At 42.2% G+C, this 22134-nt stretch overlaps 1 protein-coding gene across 1 annotated transcript in view; it reads left to right on the forward strand.

The window, feature by feature from the left end:
- The first annotated feature begins 4775 nt into the window (after positions 1-4775).
- The window catches only part of LOC137359048 (cytochrome P450 2K6-like), a 209622-nt gene continuing 192263 nt past the window's right edge, over positions 4776-22134 (forward strand). The window contains exons 1-3 of the mRNA XM_068025163.1: positions 4776-5052; positions 13346-13508; positions 19859-20008. Of these exons, the coding sequence (XP_067881264.1) occupies positions 4855-5052; positions 13346-13508; positions 19859-20008 (511 nt within the window). The 5' untranslated portion in view covers positions 4776-4854. The remainder of the gene's footprint in view (positions 5053-13345; positions 13509-19858; positions 20009-22134) is intronic.

A 22134-nucleotide genomic window follows, 5' to 3' on the forward strand; every position in this document is an offset into this window, starting at 1 on the left:
AGTCTAGTTTTAATGTCAAGCTTAGGCAGTAATACCACTGGTGAACTCCAGCTGCGTTGACTGGGTTCAATTAGGTGGTTTTCCAGCCTGTGTATTGGATTTCTGCTTTTACCTGGGCCTGTTTTTCCGGATTTAAATGATAAGGATGCTGTTTTATGGGAAAGGATTCCCCTATATCAATATTATGTGTGGTTAAGGTTGTACCTCCTGGCTTATCCCTACAGACAGTTTTAAATGCTATGAATAGACTTGATAGATCTTCTCATTGTTCTGCATCTAAATATGAAAGCACAGTGTCCAATCCCCCTAACAATTCAGTATTAACTAACCGGATAGTAGAAGGTTCAATTTGAGAATTATCGAGGCCTCCTTCTGCCTCATCCTCACTATCAGTTTCATTCTACACTGTCCCTACTACCTGACATACTTGTGATTGCTAATCCTCCTCCCGGCGATGATGTGGTAGTAACATATTGAAATGACACAGTCAATTCTTCTTCCGGCAATCTGGGGAGGTCAATCAAATAATTTACTTCCCCAATTCTCTTGACCAATTTATATGGACAACTGAATCATGCTTTCAGCGGTTCACCCTGTAAAGGCAGTAATATTAACACATCATCTCCTGGTTGAAAAAGTTCTGGTCTTAGCGTGCTTGTCTGCCCATTTCGTCATCATTGTTTGGGAAGCTTTAAGGTGTTCCTGAGCCACTTTGCAAGCTCTTGGGAGGCAAAGAAGAGAAATAAAAATACAGGACTATGGAGAAAGGGCAGGGGAGTGGGAGTAACTGATTTGTTCTTGCAGAAAGCCAGCATGAACATGACAGGCCAAATAGCCTCCTTCTGGGGTAACCATTCTATGATTCTATAATTGTATAACTATTTTTAAGCTTCCAGTTCTGATGAAGAATCGGTACCTGCTCCATTAACCTGCCCTGTTACAGATGTTAATGTCATTTTCTCTTTATTTGGGATTCCTATCGTCACAATTATATTTCTTTTCTATCCATCTCTGCAGTTTTTAAGTCATCTATTGAGAAATTACAGACAAGTAGATCAAGCAACAAGAACATTTATTGAAAGATAAAACTCACTTTTCTCTCCACCTGCTTCTGTGTCCCATGATCATCAAGGGATTTTTACACTCAGCAGTGATCTGACCATGATACCATCACCTGTCGACACCTGGCCTTCTCCCTCGTCTAGTTCGACTTGGTGAAAGATGTCCAACCCTGACCAGGAAGTTGTCTAAGAGAGGGAGAATAGGTCAGATGTGACAACAGTGTCATATATCAGGATGGTTTTGGGGTAGTCATGGTGGTGGTGTTGGTGTGGTGGGTGTTGGTGTGCATAGATGTGAGGCTCCCAGACTGTACAAAAGTAGCTCATTCCCTGATATCATTTCAGTGTTCAGATCATGTGGCATTACACTGCGAATGGAAGTAGGTGGTGTTGGCGAAAGAAAGGCTAGTTCTTTGTCTCAAACAGCCTTGAGCTTGGGTAAGATAAAAGGAAGCAGTAAGTCTTAGGCTTGGAAGTTTAGATAATCATTAGCAACAAGTGTCATATGAGTGAAAACTATGATAAGAACAAGTAACGGTTAAATCTTAAGACTAAATCTTGGGTAAGAATTAGCAACGAGAATACTCTGAGAGCTTAGATAAGAACAAGAAACCGTTAAATCTTATGACTAGAACTCAGGTCAGAATTTGCAACAAGGCCTCTTTGAGACCTTAGATAGATCTAGGAACCTTTAAATCTTATGACTAAATCTTGGGTAAGAATTAGCAATGAGGATCCTTTGAGAGCTTAGATAAGAACGAGGAACCGTTAAATCTTATGACTAAAACTCAGGTCAGAATTTGCAACAAGTTTATTATGCCTGAGGGCTTGGATTAGAATGAGAAAATGTTAAATCATTTGAGTGAGGATTGGATAAGAATTGGACACTAATATGTTGTATGCCCATGGGAATTGTGCAATGAGAGGTTTTCACTATGTTACTGTATAATGTACTATCTTGCTCAATGTCCCTCCTCTGACAGTTACAACAATAGAACATAGAACATAGAACAGTGCAGCACAGTACAGGCCCTTCGGCCCATGATGTTGTGCCGAACCTTTAACTTACTCTAAGATCAAACTACCTACATACCTTTCATTCTACTATTATCCATGTACCTATCCAAGAGTCGCTTAAATGTCCCTAATGTATCTGCTTCTACTCCCACCGCTGGCTGTGCATTCCACGCACCCACCACTCTCTGTGTAAAGAACCTACCTCTGACATCTCCCCGAAACCTTCCTCCAATCACCTTAAAATTATGCCCCCTGGTGATAGCCCTTTCCACCCTGGGAAAAAGTCTCTGGCTATCCACTCTATCTATGCCTCTCATCGTCTTGTACCCCTCTATCAAGTCACCTCTCATCCTTCTTCGCTCCAATGAGAAAAGCCCTAGCTCCCTCAACCTTTCTTCGTAAGACACGCCCTCCAGTCCAGGCAGCATCCTGGTAAATCTCCTCTGCACCCTCTCTAAATCTTCCAGATCATTTCTATAATGAGGCGACCAGAACTGAACACAATATTCCAAGTGTGGTCTAACCAGGGCTTTATAGAGCTGCAGCATAACCTCGCGGCTCTTAAACTCAATCCCCCTGTTCATGAAAGCCAACACACCATACGCTTTCTTAACAACCCTATCAACTTGGGTGGCAACTTTGAGCGATCTATGGACATGGACCCCAAGATCCCTCTGTTCCTCCACACTACCAAGAATCCTGTCTTTAAGCCTGTATTCTGCATTCAAATTCAACCTTCCAAAATGAATCACTTCACACTTTTCCGGGTTGAACTCCATCTGCCACTTCTCAGCCCAGCTCTGCATCCTGTCAATATCCCGTTGCAACCTACAACAGACTTCCACACTATCCACAACTCCAGCAACCTTTGTGTCATCGATAAACTTGCTAACCCAGCCTTCCACTTCCTCATCCAAGTCATTTATAAAAATCACAAAGAGCAGAAGTCCCAGAACAGATCCTTGTGGAACACCACTGGTCACCGAGCTCCAGGCTGAATACTTTCCATCTACTACCACCCTCTCTCTTCTATGGGCCAGCCAATTCTGTATCCAAACAGCCAACGTTCCCTATATCCCATGCCTCGTTACTTTCTGAATGAGCCTACCATGGGGAATTTTATCAAACGCCTTGCTAAAATCCATATACATCACAACCACTGCTCTTCCTTCATCAACGTGTTTTGTCACATCTTCAAAGAATTCAATAAGGCTTGTGAGGCATGACCTGCCCCTCACAAAGCCATGCTAACTATCTCTAAACAAAGTATGCTTTTCCAAATAATCATAAATCCTGTCTCTCAGAATCCTCTCCAATAATTTGCCCACTACCGACGTAAGACTGACTGGTCTATAATTCCCAGGGTTATCCCTATTCCCTTTCTTGAACAAGGGAATAACATTTGCCACCCTCCAATCATCTGGGACTGCTTCAGTGGACAGTGAGGACGCAAAGATCTTCACCAAAGGCGCAACAATCTCTTCCCTCGCTTCCCGTAATATCCTTGGGTATATCTCATCAGGCCCCGGGGACTTATCTGTCCTCATGTCTTTCAAAATTTCCAGCACATTCTCCCTCTTAACATCAACCTGTTCGAGCATATCAGCCTGTTTCACACTGTCCTCACAAACGACCAGGTCCCTCTCACTAGTGAATACTGAAGCAAAGTATTCATTTAGGACCTCATTTAGAAACAGATGTTCTCAGGGAACTGCACGACAGAAATGTGGAGGTTGTTTAGGGAGCACTTACTGCGACTGCTGGATCGGTTTGTCCCGATGAGGCAAGGAAGGGATGGTAGAGTGAAAGAACCTTGGATGACAAGAGATGTGGAACAGCTAGTCAAGAGGAAGAAGGAAGCTTACTTTAGGTGGAGGAAACAAGGATCAGACAGGGCTCTAGATGGTTACAAGGTAGCCAGGAAGGAACTGAAGAATGGAATTAGGAGAGCTAGAAGGGGACATGAAAAAGTCTTGGCGGGTAGGATTAAGGACCTGCTGAGTATTTCCAACACTATCTGTTTTTATTGCAAACCCAACTCTCGGGATCTTCTGACCTTCCCACAAACACATCATGACAACATTGCTTGTTAATGTATTTAGTGATTTGTCCAATCTCTGGCCAATTCCTGTTACTTCGGTCTAGAAGTTGGGGACTTGGAGAAACTCTCCCTAATTCACACAATTATACTTCAGCTCAGGAAACTGATTTTCTCAGCAATTGATAATATATAACATGACTTCTATTTGGAAAACCAAGGGAAGCAAGCTCGATTTCTGCTAAGTATAGCTAGTGATGAGACTCCATACAACAGTGGGGCCATTCCAAGTTAACCCGATATTTTTAGACAATGTAGTCATGGAATAAAATTATCCTGATTAAATTGTACACATTAGACAGTGTCACAGAAACTGTGTGTTTGTCAATAGCAAACACAAGGAAAAATTTTAATCATCTACTTTTCTGCTGCTGCTTTCAACCACCAGCTGTGTATCTCAGAAATTTTGGTCTCCAGTGATTTTCTGACCATCAAGTGTGCAATCAAATTGTTGATATGTGAGAATAGTTTTCACTGGCCATGAGGACTGGTAAAATTTCCCTCTAATCTTTGTTTGGTTTTGTTGGTGTAGAACAGGGTGTGAGTGAATGAGTGAACAAATGAGGAGAAAGAGGAGGATCCTGCTCTTTATAAAGCTGTGACCACTGAACTGGGCTGGCAAAAAGTGAAAGGGTAGCTGCAGGGTTTTTTCTGAAGTCGCAGGTTAGTTTATTCACAATGAATCTTTTGAACATCTTCCCTTTGAGCTCCAGCTCAATTTTGCTGCTGATCATTCTGGTTTTCCTTATAATTTTCTTCATCAATGGGTCGAGCACAAGATCTTCATTCAACGCTCCTCCCTCTCCAACTCCTCTTCCATTGATTGGGAATCTGCACCAACTGGACCTAAAGAACTTTTACAAATCTCTGGTGAAGGTAAGAGAGGATTGTCATTTACTGAATGGTGGTGCAAGAGTCTTATAAACAGGGAATGAATAGATAAACAATAATATTCAGTGAAGATTGTGGTGAAAGTCTGATTAAAATACAGAATAAATATAAAAAACCTAAAACTCAATATAGATTGATAAGTGTGAGTAACACCGAGTAAATATATAACCCATAATATTCACTGATTACTGCTGAGTGTCTCAGTAACAGTGTAAATATATAACCCACAAGATTCACTGAATATTGCTGTGGATTTCAGTAACAGAGTACGTATATGAACTGCGAGGAGGATAGTGCAGAACTGCAAAAGGACAAAGAGAAGTTGGTGCAATGGGCAGACAGGTGGCAGATGAAGTTCAATGCTGAGAAATGTGAAGTGATTCATTTTGGTCGGAAGAACGTGGAGAGACAATATAGAATAGAGGGTACAATTCTAAAGGGGGTGCAGGAGCAGAGGAGCCTGGGTGTATATGTGCATAGGTCATTGAAGGTGGCAGGACAGGTTGAGAGAGCGGTTAATAAAGTATACAGTATCCTGGGCTTTATTAATAGCGGCATAGAATACAAAAGCAATGATATTATGTTGAACTTGTATAAGGCACTCGTTCAGCCTCAGCTGGAGTATTGCGTCCAATTCTGGCCACTGCACTTTAGGAAAGACATGAGGGCATTGGAGAGAGTAGGGTTAGTATAAATGAATGGTTGATGGTTGGCACAGACTCGGTGGGCTGAAGGGCTTGTTTCAGTGCTGTATCTCTCTATGACTCAAAGTTAGGATTCTTTTCTTGGAGAAGGCTGAGAGGTGATTTGATGGAGGTATTCAAAATCATGAGGGGTCTGGACAGAGTAGATAGAGAGAACCTGTTCCTGCTCGTGAAAGGATCGAGGACAAGAGGGCACAGATTTAAAGCATTTGGTAAGAGAAGCAAAAGTGACATGAGGAAAAACTTTTTCACGCAGAGTGGTTAAGGTCTGGAATTCACTGCCTGAGAGTGTGGTGGAGGCCGGTTCAATTGAAACACTCAAAAGGGAATTAGATTGTAATCCGAAAAGGCAAAGTGTACAGGGTTACGGGGAGAGCTGGTGCAGACGCGATGGGCCAAATAGCCTCATTCTGCACTGTACCAATTCTGTGATACTGTGATTCTATATAACTCATAATATTCTCTGATTATTGCTCTATCATAGTAACAGAGTTAATATATGATGTATAATATTCACTGAAATTGCCAGTATCTATTTAGCAACAAATATTAAATCAGTCAAGAAACTATCCAAACTGTAAGGCTTGTGGTTGACAATAACTTTCTTCAGCCTCCTGATCAGAAAGATACCTTTATGTAGGTCAGGCAATGTGGCTGATTTCCACATGCAGCTCAACCAACAGTTACCTGTAGTGAAGATATTACAAGAAGCATGCTAATTATAATTGAAACCCAGTAACTTCTCAACACAGAGTTACTAATCAATTACATTCAAAGGTTCAGCATTGCACCTTGCTGAAGAAATTAATTGACAAAAAATATCTATATCTATGTTGGGTGTCATTTCTCCATGAATGCTTTTTTCAGTTTGGGAGCCCTGTCTGACAGATGTCATTCTGCTTGGAGTTCTCTCTGCTATGTTCATTTCCCCTATACATACCCAGTGTATATTGTCCGCCCAGGCCTTGTAGACTATGCAATGGTAGTTGTTGGTGTTGCCTGTGCCCATTACTTACCTTTTTCCTTCTGACAAACTAGTTCACTCAGTCATATCTTCCCAATGACAGTGGCTATACAACCCTGTATCACTGTTGTCTAGTGAGTGCGACCACTCCTCCGAGGAGCTTACTCTGAACAAAGAAAGAACAAAGAAAATTACAGCACAGGAACAGGCCCTTCGGCCCTCCAAGCCTACGCCGATCCAAATCCTCTATCTAAACCTGTCGCCCATTTTCTAAGGGTCTGTATCTCTTTACTTCCTGCCCATTCATGTATCTGTCTAGATACATCTTAAAAGACGCTATCGTGCCCGCGTCTACCACCTCCGCTGGTAATGCGTTCCATGCACCCACCACCCTCTGCGTAAAGAACTTTCCACGCATATCCCCCCTAAACCTTTCCCCTTTCACTTTGAACTCGTGTCCCCTTGTAATTGAATCCCCCACTCTGGGAAAAAGCTTCTTGCTACCCACCCTGTCTATACCTCTCATGATTTTGTACACCTCAATCAGGTCCCCCCTCAACCTCCGTCTTTCTAATGAAAATAATCCTAATCTACTCAACCTCTCTTCATATCTAGCGCCCTCCATACCAGGCAACATCCTGGTGAATCTCCTCTGCACCCTCTCCAAAGCATCCACATCCTTTTGGTAATGTGGCGACCAGAACTGCACGCAGTGTTCCAAATGTGGCCGAACCAAAGTCCTATACAACTGTAACATGACCTGCTAACTCTTGTACTCAATACCCCGTCCAATGAAGGAAAGCATGCCGTATGCCTTCTTGACCACTCTGTTGACCTGCGTTGCCACCTTCAGGGAACAATGGACCTGAACACCCAAATCTCTCTGTACATCAATGTTCCCCAGGACTTTTCCATTTACTGTATAGTCTGCTCCTAAGGAATCTGCAAACTATATGTTCCCCCTGCAGTGTATTTTTGACTGAAATACAGTGGAAACCTCGATTATGTGTGATTAGTCACCAAAATTATATGTGCTGATTGATCAAGCCTTAAAAAGCATTGCAGGCTTTATTAATAGTGGCCTAGAATACAAAAGTTAAAAAAATGTTAGGCCACAAGACGAATATTGTGTGTATTGTGGGCATCATTATAGAAACAAGACTAAAGTCATGGTGAGCGTACAGTGTGAAATTCCCCAGGATGAGGCGTGGGATGGGAAACTATATTTATCAGGAGACACTTGAGATACTGGGACTGTTTCAATTGGAGCAGAGAAGATGAAGCCAGGATCTGAGGGAGGTTTTCAATTTCTAAAGAAATTTGAATAATTGACTAGGGAAAGACCACTGGTTGGGGAGTTGAAATTTCAATAATTGAAATAAAAAGGATATAAGCACAAGCAGGACTTGAGGCATTAATTAAAATTCAATGTAACAATTAATTAATTATTTAATTAAAACACAATAGGCATGCAGGACAGGTGATGTGTTGCAGCTGTAGTATGTGGGAGCTGGTGGATGCCAGTGTGATCCACAACAAACACATCTGCAGTAAGTGTCTGTGGCTCGAGGAGCTTCAGCTCAGAGTTAATTAGCTGGAGGCCGAACTTCAGACACTGCGATGCATCAGGGAGGGAGAAAGTTTCATGGGCACTTTGTTCAAGAAGGCAGTCACAGCCCTTAGGCTAGGATCTTCCGATTTGGTCAGGGACAGGAGGGTGTGACTGCAAGTGTAGCAGAGAAGGGGATTCAGAAGGCAGAAGTGGAGGAACCTCAGCCCCTGCAGTTGTACAACAGTTTTGAGATTCTGTCATCTTGTATGGATGAGAGCGAGGGCTGCAGGGTGGATGAGCAGACTGATCATGGCACTGTGGTACAGGAAGCCATTCAAATAGAGAATAGGAACATAGTGGTAGTAGGAGATAGTACAGTCAGAGGGATAGGCACAGTTCTCTATGGCCAACAGAGAGAGTCCAGACGGCTGTGTTGTCTGTCCGGTGCCAGGGTTTGGGACATCTGCTTGGGGCTCGAGAGGAACTTGCAGCGGGAGGGGGAGGATCCAGTTGTCATTGTCCATGTAGGTACCAAAGACATAGATAGGACTAAGAAAGAGGTTCTGATGGGAATATGAACAGCTCGGGACTAAATTAAAAGGCAGAGCCACAAAGGTAATAATCTTTGGATTATTACCTGAACCATGAGCAAATTGGTGTCGGGTAAATAAGATTACAGTTAAATGCATGGTTCAAAGATTGGTGTTGGAGAAATGGGTTTCAATTCCTGGGGCACTGGCACCAGTACTGGGGAAAGTGGGAGCTGTACCATTGGGGCGGTCTTCACCTGAACCGTACTGGGACCAGTGTTCTGGTGAGTCATATAACTAGGGCAGTAGCGAGAGCCTTTTAACTAAATGACTGGGGGAAGGGATCATGTGAGAGGAGATGTGGTAAATTAAAGAGAAAGGACAAGGCAATAGAACAGGGTAGCGATATGGGAAATAATGACCAGAGTTTAATAGGAAGGGACAGAGTGAATAAACTGAAGAATGCATCAGCAGATAAGGCCAGAGTTTGCAAGAATGCTAAAAAGATGGAATTAAAGGCTCTGTACCTCAATGCGTGCAACATTTGTAACAAAATGAATGAATTGAGAGCACAAATAGAAATACATATGCATGACCTGATAGCCATTACAGAGACATGGTTGCAAGGTGACAAAGGCTTGGAACTAAACATTTAAGGGTATTTAACATTTCAGAAGGACAGGAATCTAGGAAATGGCAGTGGGGTAGCTCTGTTAATTTGAGATGATATTAGTGTAGTAGTGAGAGATGACCTTTGTTCAGAAGCTCAAGATGTAGATCAGCTTGGGTAAAGATAAGAACTAGCAAAAGTAAGAATCCACTTGTGTGAGTAGTTTCTAGGTAAGTTAAAAATAGCTACTCTGTAAGCAGAGTATACAGGAAAAAATAATGGGGGCTTGTTAAAAAGGGACTGCAATAGTTATGGGTGATTTTAATCTTCATATAGATTGGATGAATCAGATTGACAAAGGTAGCCTGAAAGATGAGTTCCTCGAGTGTATTCGGGCCAATTTCTTAAAGAAGTACATTCTAGCGCCAACGAGAGAGCAGGCTATTTTCCTGGTAATGTGAAATGAGACAGGATTAATTAATGATCTCATCGTAAAGGAGTCTCTAGGCAACAGTGATCATGACATGAGGGTACATAATGTGGGTCTAAGATTAGTTTCTTAAACTTAAATACGGCAATTATAAAGGTATGAGGACAAAGTTGGTGAAAGTAAACTGGGAAAATATGTTAGAAGGTAAGACAATAGAGAAGCAGCAGCAGATATTTAAGTAGATATTTCATAACTCGCAGCAAAGATATGCTCTATTGAGAAAAAAAGACTATGAGAACGATGTGTCATCTTTGGCTAACTAAGGAAGCTACGGATACTATCAAACTGAAAGAAAATTCATACAGTACTGCGAGGATAAGTGGTAGGTCAAAAGATTGGACAGATTTTAGAAACTAGCAAAGAATACTTAACAAAATAATAAGGAGGGAGAAATTAGAGCGTGAGTGAAAGCTAGCTAAAATATAAAAACAGATAATAAGAGGTTCCACAAGTATTTAATAAAGGAAAAGAGTAACTAAAGTGAGCGTTGGTCCCTTGCAAGGTGAAACTGGGAAATTAATAATAGCAAACAAAGAAATGTCAGAAGCCTTGAACAGATATTTTGTGTCTGTCTTCACTGACACAAAAAAAATCCCAAGAATAACAGAAAATAATGAAGTAAAAGAGAGGGAAGAACTTAAAGCAATCATAATCACCCAGGAAAAGGTACTGGCTGAAGGTACTGAACTCAAGGCTGACAAGTTCCCAGGACCTGATGAATTGCATCCTACTAGCTGCAGACTTAGTAGGTGCATGAGTAGTGATCTTCCAAAATCTCCTAGATTGTGGAAAGGTCCCAATGGATTGGAAAATCACAAATGTAATACCTCTCTTCAAGAAAGGAGGCAGACAGAAACTACTGGTCAGTTCGACTAGCATCTGTCAGTGGGAAAGTGCTGGAATCCATTATTAAGGAAGTAATAGCTGGACATTTGGAAAATCATAATACAATCAGGCACAGCCAACATGGTTGTGCTAAAGGGAAATCGTGTTTGACTAATCTATTAGAGTTCTTCGAGGAAGTAACACGTAAGGTGCATAAAGGGGAACCTATAAATGTGGCGTACTTGGATTTCCAAAAGGTATTTGACAAGGTGCCACATCAAAGGTTACTCATCAAAATAAGAGGTCATGGTGTTGGGTGGATGGATAGAGAATTAGCATGGATAGAGAATTGGTTAGCTAACAGGAAGCAGAGAATAGGGATAAATGGGTTACTTGTGGGTTGGCAAGCCGTTACTAGTAGATCAGGGATCAGTGCAGGGCCTCAACTATTTACAATCTATTTCAATGACTTAGATGAAGGGACTGAAGGTATGGTTGCTACATTTGCTGATGACACAAGGATAGGTAGGGAAGTGAGCTGTCAGGAGGACATGAAGAGTCTACAAATGGATTTCGATAGGTTAAGTGAGTGGGCATAAATTTGGCAGATGGAGTATAAATTAAAGGCCTGCTCGGGTCCACAAATGAGACCCAACCCGAGCCCGACAGAACCCCATCCGAACCTGAGCCTGACCCGACCCGAGTCCTTCCATCTTTTTCCCGCTCCCGACCCAACCCGACCATCAGTTAACCTACCTTCCATTTTTCACTTTGTTCCTTAGCTGCACAAGCTTCAAATAACTGTAACTAAAACCATCTTTAAAGTTCAAAAAATAAATTAACATTAAAGTCACTTACCTGATGTGGTGATAGAGTGTGTCTGATCGGGCCCGGCCCGACCTAAGCCCCAATGCCAGACCCGGACGTGCGACCTGACCCGACCTTTACCCGACACATGTCATCAGGTCCCGTTGGGTTCGGGTTGGGTATCAGGCCTTTAATGCAAGTGGAATCTTGGTATTTATTGAAAAGGGGGCTTGAGTATAAAAGTAGGGAAGTGTTGATACAGCTGTGTAGGGCCTGAGTTGGACCACATCTGGAATACTGTGGATAATTTTGGTCTCCTCACTTAAGAAAGAATATAGTTGCATTAAAAGCAGTTCAGAGAAGTTTCAGTCGACTGATTCCTGGGATGAAGGGGTTATCTTATGAGGAAAGGTTGGACAGGTTGTGCCTATACTACTGGAGTTTAGAAGAATGAAAGGTGATTGTATTAAAACGTATAAGATCCTGAGGAAAGTGGACAGGGTGAATGCTGAAAGGATATTTCCCCTTGTGGGGGAATCTAGAACTAGGGGACACAATTTAAAAATAAGGTGTCTCCCATTCAAGACATAGATGAAGAGAATTTCTTTCTCTCAGAGGGTTGTTAGTCTATGGAATTCTCTTCCCCAGACAGCAGCAGAGGCTCGGTCATTGAATATGTTCACGGCTGATTTAGACAGATGTTGGATCAACAAGGGAGTCAAGGATTATGGGGGGCAGACAGGAAAGTGAAGTTAAGGCCACTATCAGATCAGCCATGGTCGTATTGAATGGCAGAGCAGGCTCGAGGGGCTGAATGGTCTACTCCTGCTCTTATTTCTTATGTTCTTATGAATGTGTGTCGTCTGCCATGGGCTTAACAACCAACATTTTACTGAGAGAGTTCAGTTCATAGGATTTCAAAAGCCTTTTTACCATGTTTTCTGATAGGTATAAAAACACCACATTGTGAGAAGATATTATTCAGGTTAAAACAAAAAAATTGAATTTAATTTGTGAATGAGAATTATGTAGAAGGAAAATAATGAGAATGCTAGTCCATCTTAAAAAAAACCTCTATTCCCTTAGTGCAGCTCTCACACACTCAAAAACGGAGGCAGTAAATACAAGAAGCAGGCCAGTGCTAGAGAAATGGAGGGTTCATGGTGGGACATATTGAGGGAGAAGATCTGGATTTATGCAGAGGGTAATGGAATCGGGGCCATGGAGGGAGCTGAAGGTCAGGGAAATAATGTTAGATTTGATGCTCTCGGGTAGAGGGAGCCAGCGGAACTTGGAAAATGCAGATGTAATGGGATGAGAGGAACTTAGTATGGTTGAGAACATGGGCTCTGTTCAACTGCTTAGTGAATAACAGTGCAGTGAAGAAAGATTAGGTGTCTCTCTGTTGGACAAATTCAATTTCATTTTGTTGTGAAAGCAAGTCCACTTCATTTGACACAAAATACTGCAGCTGCTGAAAACCTGAAAATGCTGGAAATACTCAGGAGCTCAGGTAGTGTCTGTGGAGCAGAGTTAACCTTTCAGGTCGATGTTCTAAAGAAAAGTCATCGACGTCAAACGTTAACTCTGTTTCTCTCTCCACGGATGCTGATTGGCCTGCTGAATATTTCCAGCATCTTCTGTTTCGATTTCCCCTCATGTTATGTTCTTCTCACACAATTAATACAGAATACATTGCATGACCACCTGATGTACATCCTCCATATAAATTAACTAGGAAATCTCTCAATGATCAAGGAATGTTAATAATGTATTTTTTTCCACTTTGTGTTTAGCTGGCAGACAAATATGGCAGCATTTACACCTTGCATTTAGGATTGCAAAAATGCGTGGTACTGGCAGATTATAAGTCGATGAAGAATGCATTGGCTGATCAGGGTGACATATTTTGTGTAAGATATGCAACAGCATCCGACCAATCAGTCTCTGCAAAATTGGGTAAGTCCTTGATATTTTTGGCTCACTGTTCTATTTGTGTTTTATTGTGCCTTCCCCCAACTTACCAACATTCTACTCCTCTGTGTTTCTCATTTCATTGTCCCTGGGCTCTGCATAATGTTAGTCTTAACTTCCATTCAGATGTCTCCATTCAATGTACTGATTATTCCACAGGTTTTATACAGATAAATGTGTTCTCTAAAATAGGGAATAGAATAATGTCAGAGAAACATGTTCGGTGATAATATGCGGATATCCCACAGCAATTCCATGGCTAATGCTCTTATTCCAGGATTTTCCAACAGTAGCGTATCACCATTCACCAGGAACTAGTTGGATCAAGTCTTTTTCTATATGAACACTAGGCAGACAGTTACACTGCAGGCAACCTTTATAGCCGATAAATGCCAGTTTCTGACAATGAGCTGAATTCGACAAGGCCACGACAAAACAGCAGACAGTCCATTCGGACCACACGCCAAAGAGCTGCTGCAATTCCAAGCTGGCAGCTCATTTAAATAGCTGGGCAGGGCCCCAAACCCGATCGCGTAGAGGGGCAGGCTGTCTGTCCCCTGCCTTGGTGTCAGCTGTCTGTGCGCAGGTGCTGACGCCATTTTTAAAGGACTGTTTGCCCTGGCAACAAATTTAAATATTTAAAGTAAGATGAAATTAAATTAAATAAATACATCTCTCTTGCCCCTCTCCCACCGCACCCCCAATAGAGATTAAATTAAATATTTGCCCTTCCTCCCACAAAAACACTTCCCTTTACATCTGACCATCCCCCCCCACCAAACTGCACAAACTTTAAACTCTAACCCTTCCCACCATCCCATACACCCATGATACTAATTTGACCCCATTCCCAACCCTCCACAGCTCCGCACCAGAAAATGACCACCTTCCCACGCCACCAACTCATCCCCCCACCCCCCGCCCCCGCACCAGTATTCCAAAGGCACAGGAGTGCCGGGGTGAAGACCTGGCGGGACATCAGGTGTGACGGGAGAGTAATTAATGCAGGTATTTGAAGTTATTTAAATTGTGGTTCCTTTGCCCAGTGGCGGGGCCACCGCCCATGAGGCCTCACCATGGCAGGCAATATCAGGCTGGGCCCTGTCAGTGTCGAGGTCCGTGTCGGGCCCGTCTGGAGATTCGTGAATAACCAACCACCTCCACCGTTGCTGGGGATCCCTATATCGAGGGCTCTGTAGAATCCAGCCCAGTAACTTTCAAATGTTTAATCTGCTTGACTAACTTTTCATAACACACTCTAATGACTTTCCTTCATGTGCTTGTATGATCTCCCATAACAAGATTAAATGATATTCCTCAAAATGTTCCTCTATCCTTCCCAAACCTCTAATCTAGTGTTCATTGATGCACTTGGCATAACCCATTAAAACTTAGAATACAATCCTCAATATTGAGGGATGAAATTTACTGACTGATGTCAGTACAAATATGTTCATGTAATGATTATTCATGTTCCGATAATATTTCTGAACAGCCGGGATGGCATTCCTTAACATTCATGGATAACAGTCCCTTTCAATGTCACCTTAACATGCTGGGATAGCATGTTTTAATTTACTGAAATGTCATTCCTTAACATGTTGGGTGGTGTTTAACATCTGTTATCGGGAAATTGCTGGAGTCAATAAGTAATGTGACTGAACAGCTTGAACATTTTCAGTTGATCAGAGAGGGCCAACATGGATTTTTAAAGGGTAGATCATACTGATAAATCTGATTGACTTTTTTCAAGAGCTGACTAAAGTAGTTGACAGGAGAATGTCCATGGGTGTTATTTATTTGGACTTCCAGAAGGCGTTTGATAAAAGTCTCTCCTAAGAGATTGTTAGCTAAAGTTGAAACTCATGGAATTGAAGGCAAATTATTGACTGGGTTTGGAAATTCGGTTGAGCGGAAGGAGACAGGGAGCAGGGATAATGGTCAGGTACTCTAATTGGCAGGATGTGACCAGTAGATATCTCACAAGCATCTTTGTTGGGGCTCAACTATCCACTGTATTCATTAACGACCTTTGATGGTGGAACAGAAAACCACATATCCTAATTTCTTAACATACTGAGATTACATTCCTTAAAGCACAAAACTAACATTCTTAAGATTCTCGAATGTCATTTCTTAATTGTTACGATCGAGGTTGGAGGAGTGCGCTGTTTTTCTAGTTCCACTTCTCCACAGGTCACAGCATATATTTACATTTTTTCCCAGTTCCCGTTACGGTCCATCATTGACTCTAATTTAATCCCAGAATAAAATACACCAACCATGTTTTATTGAATAAACAACAAAATTGATCAGTTTATTATAAAATGAGACATAGCCAGTAATGAAGCAAAACATTAACACACAGAGTGAAATATGAAAGTTCCCTTTTACCTTAGCCCCTCACACACACACACACACACACACACATCGGTTAACCAAAAAATAAAACGGTTTTCTCTTTAGAGCTCGATTAAGAAAAATACTTTGGCCAAATACTTGCTAATATTTGAAGAATAAAGAGAAGATATGGAAAGATGTCAGATGTCCTTTGTTTCGATTTGGCATCTCAAATACACATAGATGGCTGTCACTGGGATCTTACCAGAACAGTTCTTTACAGACGGCGTTGAAGATGAGTTTGGGCTGTCTTTTCAGGAGAAATGTGGCAACAGTTTCAGTTTGTTTCTTCTGCTTGCTTCTCAGGGCTTCTTAAAGAGATGAAAAAAACAGGAAGGCTTTTCAAAGAAATGGGACAAGTTGAGCAGGGGTTTGCTCCCTTGGCAAGTTTTCTCCAACTGTCTTTTTAACACTGTCCATACTCAAAACACACAGTCTAAAGCGAAACCAAAAATAATGCGCTGGATTTTAAGGAGCCCTCGATGTCGAGATCTATGGTGGGGAGGTGACTGAAGATGGCTCAGGATGAGGCCCGCCAAGGACCTCGCTGGCAGGGCCCAGCCCGATATTACTCACGGCGGCCGGGGCCTCCCCCATCCCCCCCACCACCGCCCCCCACCGGCCGCTCGGCAACTGGACCACAATTTAAATATTTAAATTAACTCAAATACCTGAATTAATCTTATGTCACCTCCAGATGTCCCGCCAGGATGTTCACTCCGGCAGCCTGCACTGCCATGCCTTCAGATCCCCGTCTGGGGTAAGGAGGTGGGAAACTTGTAGGGAGGGGGTCGGTAAATGTATCAGTGTGGGAGGGGGGAATGGAGTCAAATTAGCACCATGGGTGCAGGGGATGGTGGAAAGGGTTGTAGATGAAAGATTGTGCAGCTTGCGGTGGAGGGGAGTGAGGGAAGGTCAAATGGTAAAGGTAAGTGTTTTGGGGAGAAAGGGCAAGTAATTAATTTAATTGCTATTGTGGGGGTGTGGGAGAGGGGCAAATGAGAATACTTAAATATTTTAATTTCCCAGTACAGCTGACTGTCCTTTAAAAATGGCGTCAGTGCCTGTACACAGGCAGCTGATGCCAATGCCAGGGACGGATAGTCTGCTCTCTCCATGTAATTGGATAGGGGGTGGCGTGGCTGCCTGCCCTGGCTTTTTAAATGAGCTGCCATGTTTGGAATGACAGCGGCTCTCTGGTGTTCTGCCCACATGAGCGGGCTGACATTCTTTTCGCCCGCCATCAATTTCAGCAGCGGGCTTATAAAATTCAAGCCTCGTCACCTCGAAAAGTCTTGACCTGTCAATTCTTTGTAAACATCTTTCCCCAAATCAAAAAAAACCCTCCCCAGCAATTATCTGAAGACAGGTGACTTCCAGTAAAGACTTCTTTTGAACCCCTTGCTTTTTCCAGTATTTGTTTTCAAACCAAGTCCAGAAGACCTTCCAATGACCTCGTTTTAAACAAAACATGAAGTCAAGCTGCTTCATCTGTAACTGAATTGTAGCTCGTCCAACTGCACTCACATCTGGTTTACCGCCTTCTTCCAATTTCAAATGGTACGCTATTACTTCAATTATGTCTGCTTTCTTAGCTCCTGGTATTAACGCCAACACCAACAGGTCTGCCAAATTCTTTAGTTTATTTTTTTTCAAATTTTTTTTTATTTAGAGATACAGCACTGAAACAGGCCCTTCGGTGCACCGAGTCTGTGCCAACCAACAACAACCCATTTATACTAACCCTACACTACCCCCATATTTTCTACCACATCCCCACCATTCTCCTACCACCTACCTGCACTGGGGGCAATTTATAATGGCCAATTAACCTATCAACCTGCAAGTCTTTGACATGTGGGAGGAAACCAGAGCACCCAGAGGAAACCCACGCAGACACAGGGAGAACTTGCAAACTCCACACAGGCAGTACCCAGAATCGAACCCGGTCGCTGGAGCTGTGGGGCTGTGGTGCTAACCACTGCGCCACTGTGCCGCCCATAACTTAGTTAAGTTTAACCTTGGTTAAGTTTCTCAAATCATTCAGGGATACATCCTCCTTCCCCAGAAAGGTTGCAACAACTAATAAAGACATTCTGGTCAAGTAAACTTTAATCAACTGCACACGAAACCTGTTTTTATTTTTATTTTTCTCTTTTCAATTATTATTACCCCACTTACAATTGTACATCCTCAGCATTGGGTTATCCTGCACAGAGCCCCCAATTATATGATACAACCAGGGCGGGAAGAGTGCACTGTTCATTTTAGTTCCATTTCTCTAGTAGCTAGTATGCAGGTACAGCAGGTAATAAGGAAGGCAAATGGAATGTTGGCATTTATTGCTAAAGGAATAGAGTATAAACGTAGGGAAGTGTTGCTGCAACTGTACAAGACATTAGTGAGACCGCACCTGGAGTATTGTGTACAGTTTTGGTCGCCTTAGTTGAGGAGGGATGTAGTTGCATTGGAGGCAGTTCAGAGGAGGTTCACTGGATTGATTCCAGGGATGAGGGGTTTGTCTTATGAAGAGAGATTGAGCAGTTCAGGCCTTTACTCTCTAGAGTTTCGAAGAATGAGAGGAGATCTAATTGAGGTATATAAGATGATTAAGGGGATTGACAAAGTAGACGTAGAGAGGATGTTTCCTCTTGTGGGGCAATCTAGAATGAGAGGTCATATTTTAGGATAAGGGGTAGCAGATTTAAAACAGCGATAAGGAGAAATTATTTCTCTCAAAGGGTCGTGAGTCTGTGGAATTCACTACCCCAGAGTGCGGTAGATGCCGGGGCATTTTGAGTAAATTTAAGGAGGCGATAGACAGATTTTTAACTAGTAATGGGTTGCAGGGTTGTGGAGAACGGGCACGAAAGTGGAGTTGAGGCTGAGATGAGATCAGCTATGATTGGTTCTTATGTTCTCCCCGGGTCACAACATATATTTAAATCTGTTCCACGGACCAATACGGTAAGCATTAACACACAGAGTGAAATATGAAAGTTCCCTTTTACCTTAGCCCCTCACACGTACACACAAACACGCACACACACATGCAAACACACGTACACTGGTTAACCCAAAAAATAAAGAGATTTTTCTCTTTAGAGCTTGATTGCAAAAAGAAACAAAAAAACCCCTCTTTGGCCAAATACTTGCTAATCCTCGAAGAAAAAAAATATGAAAATATGTCAGGTATCCTATGTTTTGTTTTGGCCTCCCAAGTACACATAGACAGCTGTCACTGGGATCCTCCAAGAACAGTTCTTTTCAGGCAATATTGCGGATCAGTTTTGCAGCCTTTCAGGAGAAATGCGACAACAGTTTCAGTCTGTTTCTTATACTTGCTTCTCAGGGCATCTTGAAGAGATGGAAAAACTGACAGGCTTTTCAAAGAGTTGGAAAGAGCTGAGCTGGGTTTTTTTTCCCTTGGCAAGTCTTTTTAACACTGCCCACACACACCCAACTCACTGTCCAAAGCAGAACCAAAAACAATGTCACAAGAGTCAAGCCTCCTGACCCCTATAAAACTTGATCTGTCACTTCTTTCCCCAAGTCAAACAACCCCTGCTGCATAATTATCTGAAGACAGGTGACTTCCAGTTTTGAGCACTCCTTGATTCTTCCAGTGACTGTTTGTTTTCAAACCAAGTCCAGAAGACCTTCCAATGAAATTTCTTTTAATACAAAGTCCAGCATCTATGGAATCCTTTTTAGTTTTATGACCCAAGTTCTCAAGAAAAAAAATAACAAACGAGATGGAAGCTCTCATAACATAATATACTTGGATTAAGTTTCTTAAGATGCTGGAGTAACAGTCCTTACTGAGGTCTGAGATAATGCAGAAAATCACACTGATAGGTTTGTTTTTTGATCTCTAAAGCGTGGGCTGTTATCTGAGCAACCAGATTAACCATTGATTTTTGGTACAATTATAGGCATGACTCTCAGTGAGGGTGAAATGTGGAAACAACTTCGCAGATTCACATTATCAACTTTTCGCGATCTCGGACTGGGCAAGAACTCGTTTGAAGAGAAAATAATTGAAGAAGCAGAATTCCTGGTCAATGTATTTAAATCTTACAATTGTGAGTTTAACCTCTTTTATTAGAAATATTCATTCATCCACATGTTTCAAATCTCACTCACCGGGATTGTGCTTTGTTTGATTTCAAACATTTTATAAACATTGAGTAACCAGATATGGGAGCAAGGCAGTTGGTTTAGGAAGCCAGGAATATTGATTAGGGTTAGGAGAGAAGGTGAGATGAAGCAGGAAGTTGGGTTAGGTCATGCAAACTGGGTTATAAATGTGAAGAGAGAGAAGAGGCTTCAGAAAACAAAGAATTCTAAGCTTTGAATCCCCGGGAAAAGAACAGAGTGGGAGAGCTGGCCCTGAGTCTCGATTTTTATAGAGAATGTCACAGCCATGCAATCTGAAGTTATGGATTCTAAAATAAACTAATGAAATAAACACAAAACAAACACTTTTCTTTTAAAGCAAAATGGAGTTAAGAGGTCAGGTGACCTTTCCTCTCCTGCCAATACACATATAATTGCAAGAACCATGAGCTAATTTGCATGTCTGGACAAGTCTTGGAAAAGTCATTAAAATACAACTGATCTCTCTGGACACATCTCTGGGAAATTATTAAAATACAAATGACCCTTTCTGTTGTAATGGCTGTTTTTTTCCAACTGATTGAGTTAACAATGCTGTCGCAGGCTTTTGACTCTGAACTCAAATCCCAACGAATTGGTGTGAAAAACCCTGCTTCATCGAGGTCAGATGAGGATGAATGATACCCGGACTCTATTGTCTAACAATGGCCTCACCATCAGAAATCATTTATGAAGGCCATGTGACAGAAACTAGGTTTCTGATGGGAGCTTTAATAAAGGTACATTCTGGGCAGACAACTGAGATCCATCAAGGCCATTGAAGAGAAAGGACCCTGCCTAAGATTCCCAGCATTGAACGACATGGAGACAGACTGGAGTTTGTAAAGAATTCTCTAACTGAAAGTTCATACCAGGACTTCGCCATTCACCTTTGGCTGGAATACAGCAAGAGCAGCCTGCAACAGCGCATCCGTCTTCCTGAATTTACCAAGTCTTTCTTCAGTGAACAAGGAAAATGTTTACAGGCCTGCACCGTTTCAAGTCTTCATCCTGGGGAAAAGTACGTTTAACTGACAGCTCCTTAAAATCATCAGACCATATTGACTATTGATCAAGGAGTCAATTACTGCAGTAAGGAGGGATGATATCTTCGAAGGTTCCTCGAATGAGGCTATATGGGTAGAACGTAAAAACAAAAAGGGGGCAATCACTTGGCTGGGAGTGTACTACAAGCCTCCAAACAGTCAGGGAGAGATAGAGGAGCAGATATGTAGGCAAATCTCAGAGAGGTGTAAAAATAATAGGGTAATAATAGTAGGGGATTTCAACTTCCCAAATAGTAACTGGGATAGTCTTAGTGCAAAAGGCTTAAAGGGGGTGGAATTCTTAAAATGCATACAGGAGAACTTTTTGAGCCATCATGTAGAAAGTCCGACAAGAGAAGGGGCAATACTGAACCTAATCTTCGGGAATAAAACCAGAAAAGTGGTAGATGTGTCAGTGTGGGAGCATTTTGGGGATAATAACCATAACCCTGGAAGATTTAAGGGAGTTATGGAAAAGGAAAAAGAGACACCAGAAACAAAGGTACTGAATTGGGGGAAGGCCAATTTCAATGTGATAAAACAGGTTCTAGCCAAAGTGCACTGGGAGCAGCTACTTGTCGGAAAGTCTACATCAGACCAATGAGAGTCATTCAAAAAGGAAATATTAAGAGTTCAGAGCCAACATGTACCCGTTAAGGTGAAGGGAAGGACTAACAAGTCCAGGGAACCCTGGATGTCAAAGGATATAGAGGATTGGATAAGGAAAGAAAAGAAGGCTGAAGGCAAATTCAGAGTGCTGAAAACAGCGGAGGCCCAAGAGGAGTATAGAAAGTGTGCATAGAACATAGAACATACAGCACAGTACAGGCCCTTCGGCCCACGATGTTGTGCCGAACCTTTAACCTACTCTAAGATCAAACTACCTACATACTCTTCATTCTACTATCATCCATGTACCTATCCAAGAGTCGCTTAAATGTCCCTAATGTATCTGCTTCTGCTACCACCGCTGGCAGTTCATTCCACGCACCCACCACTCTCTGTGT

This window comes from Heterodontus francisci, unplaced genomic scaffold, assembly GCF_036365525.1.
Source record: "Heterodontus francisci isolate sHetFra1 unplaced genomic scaffold, sHetFra1.hap1 HAP1_SCAFFOLD_562, whole genome shotgun sequence".
NCBI classification, from domain to species: domain Eukaryota; kingdom Metazoa; phylum Chordata; class Chondrichthyes; order Heterodontiformes; family Heterodontidae; genus Heterodontus; species Heterodontus francisci.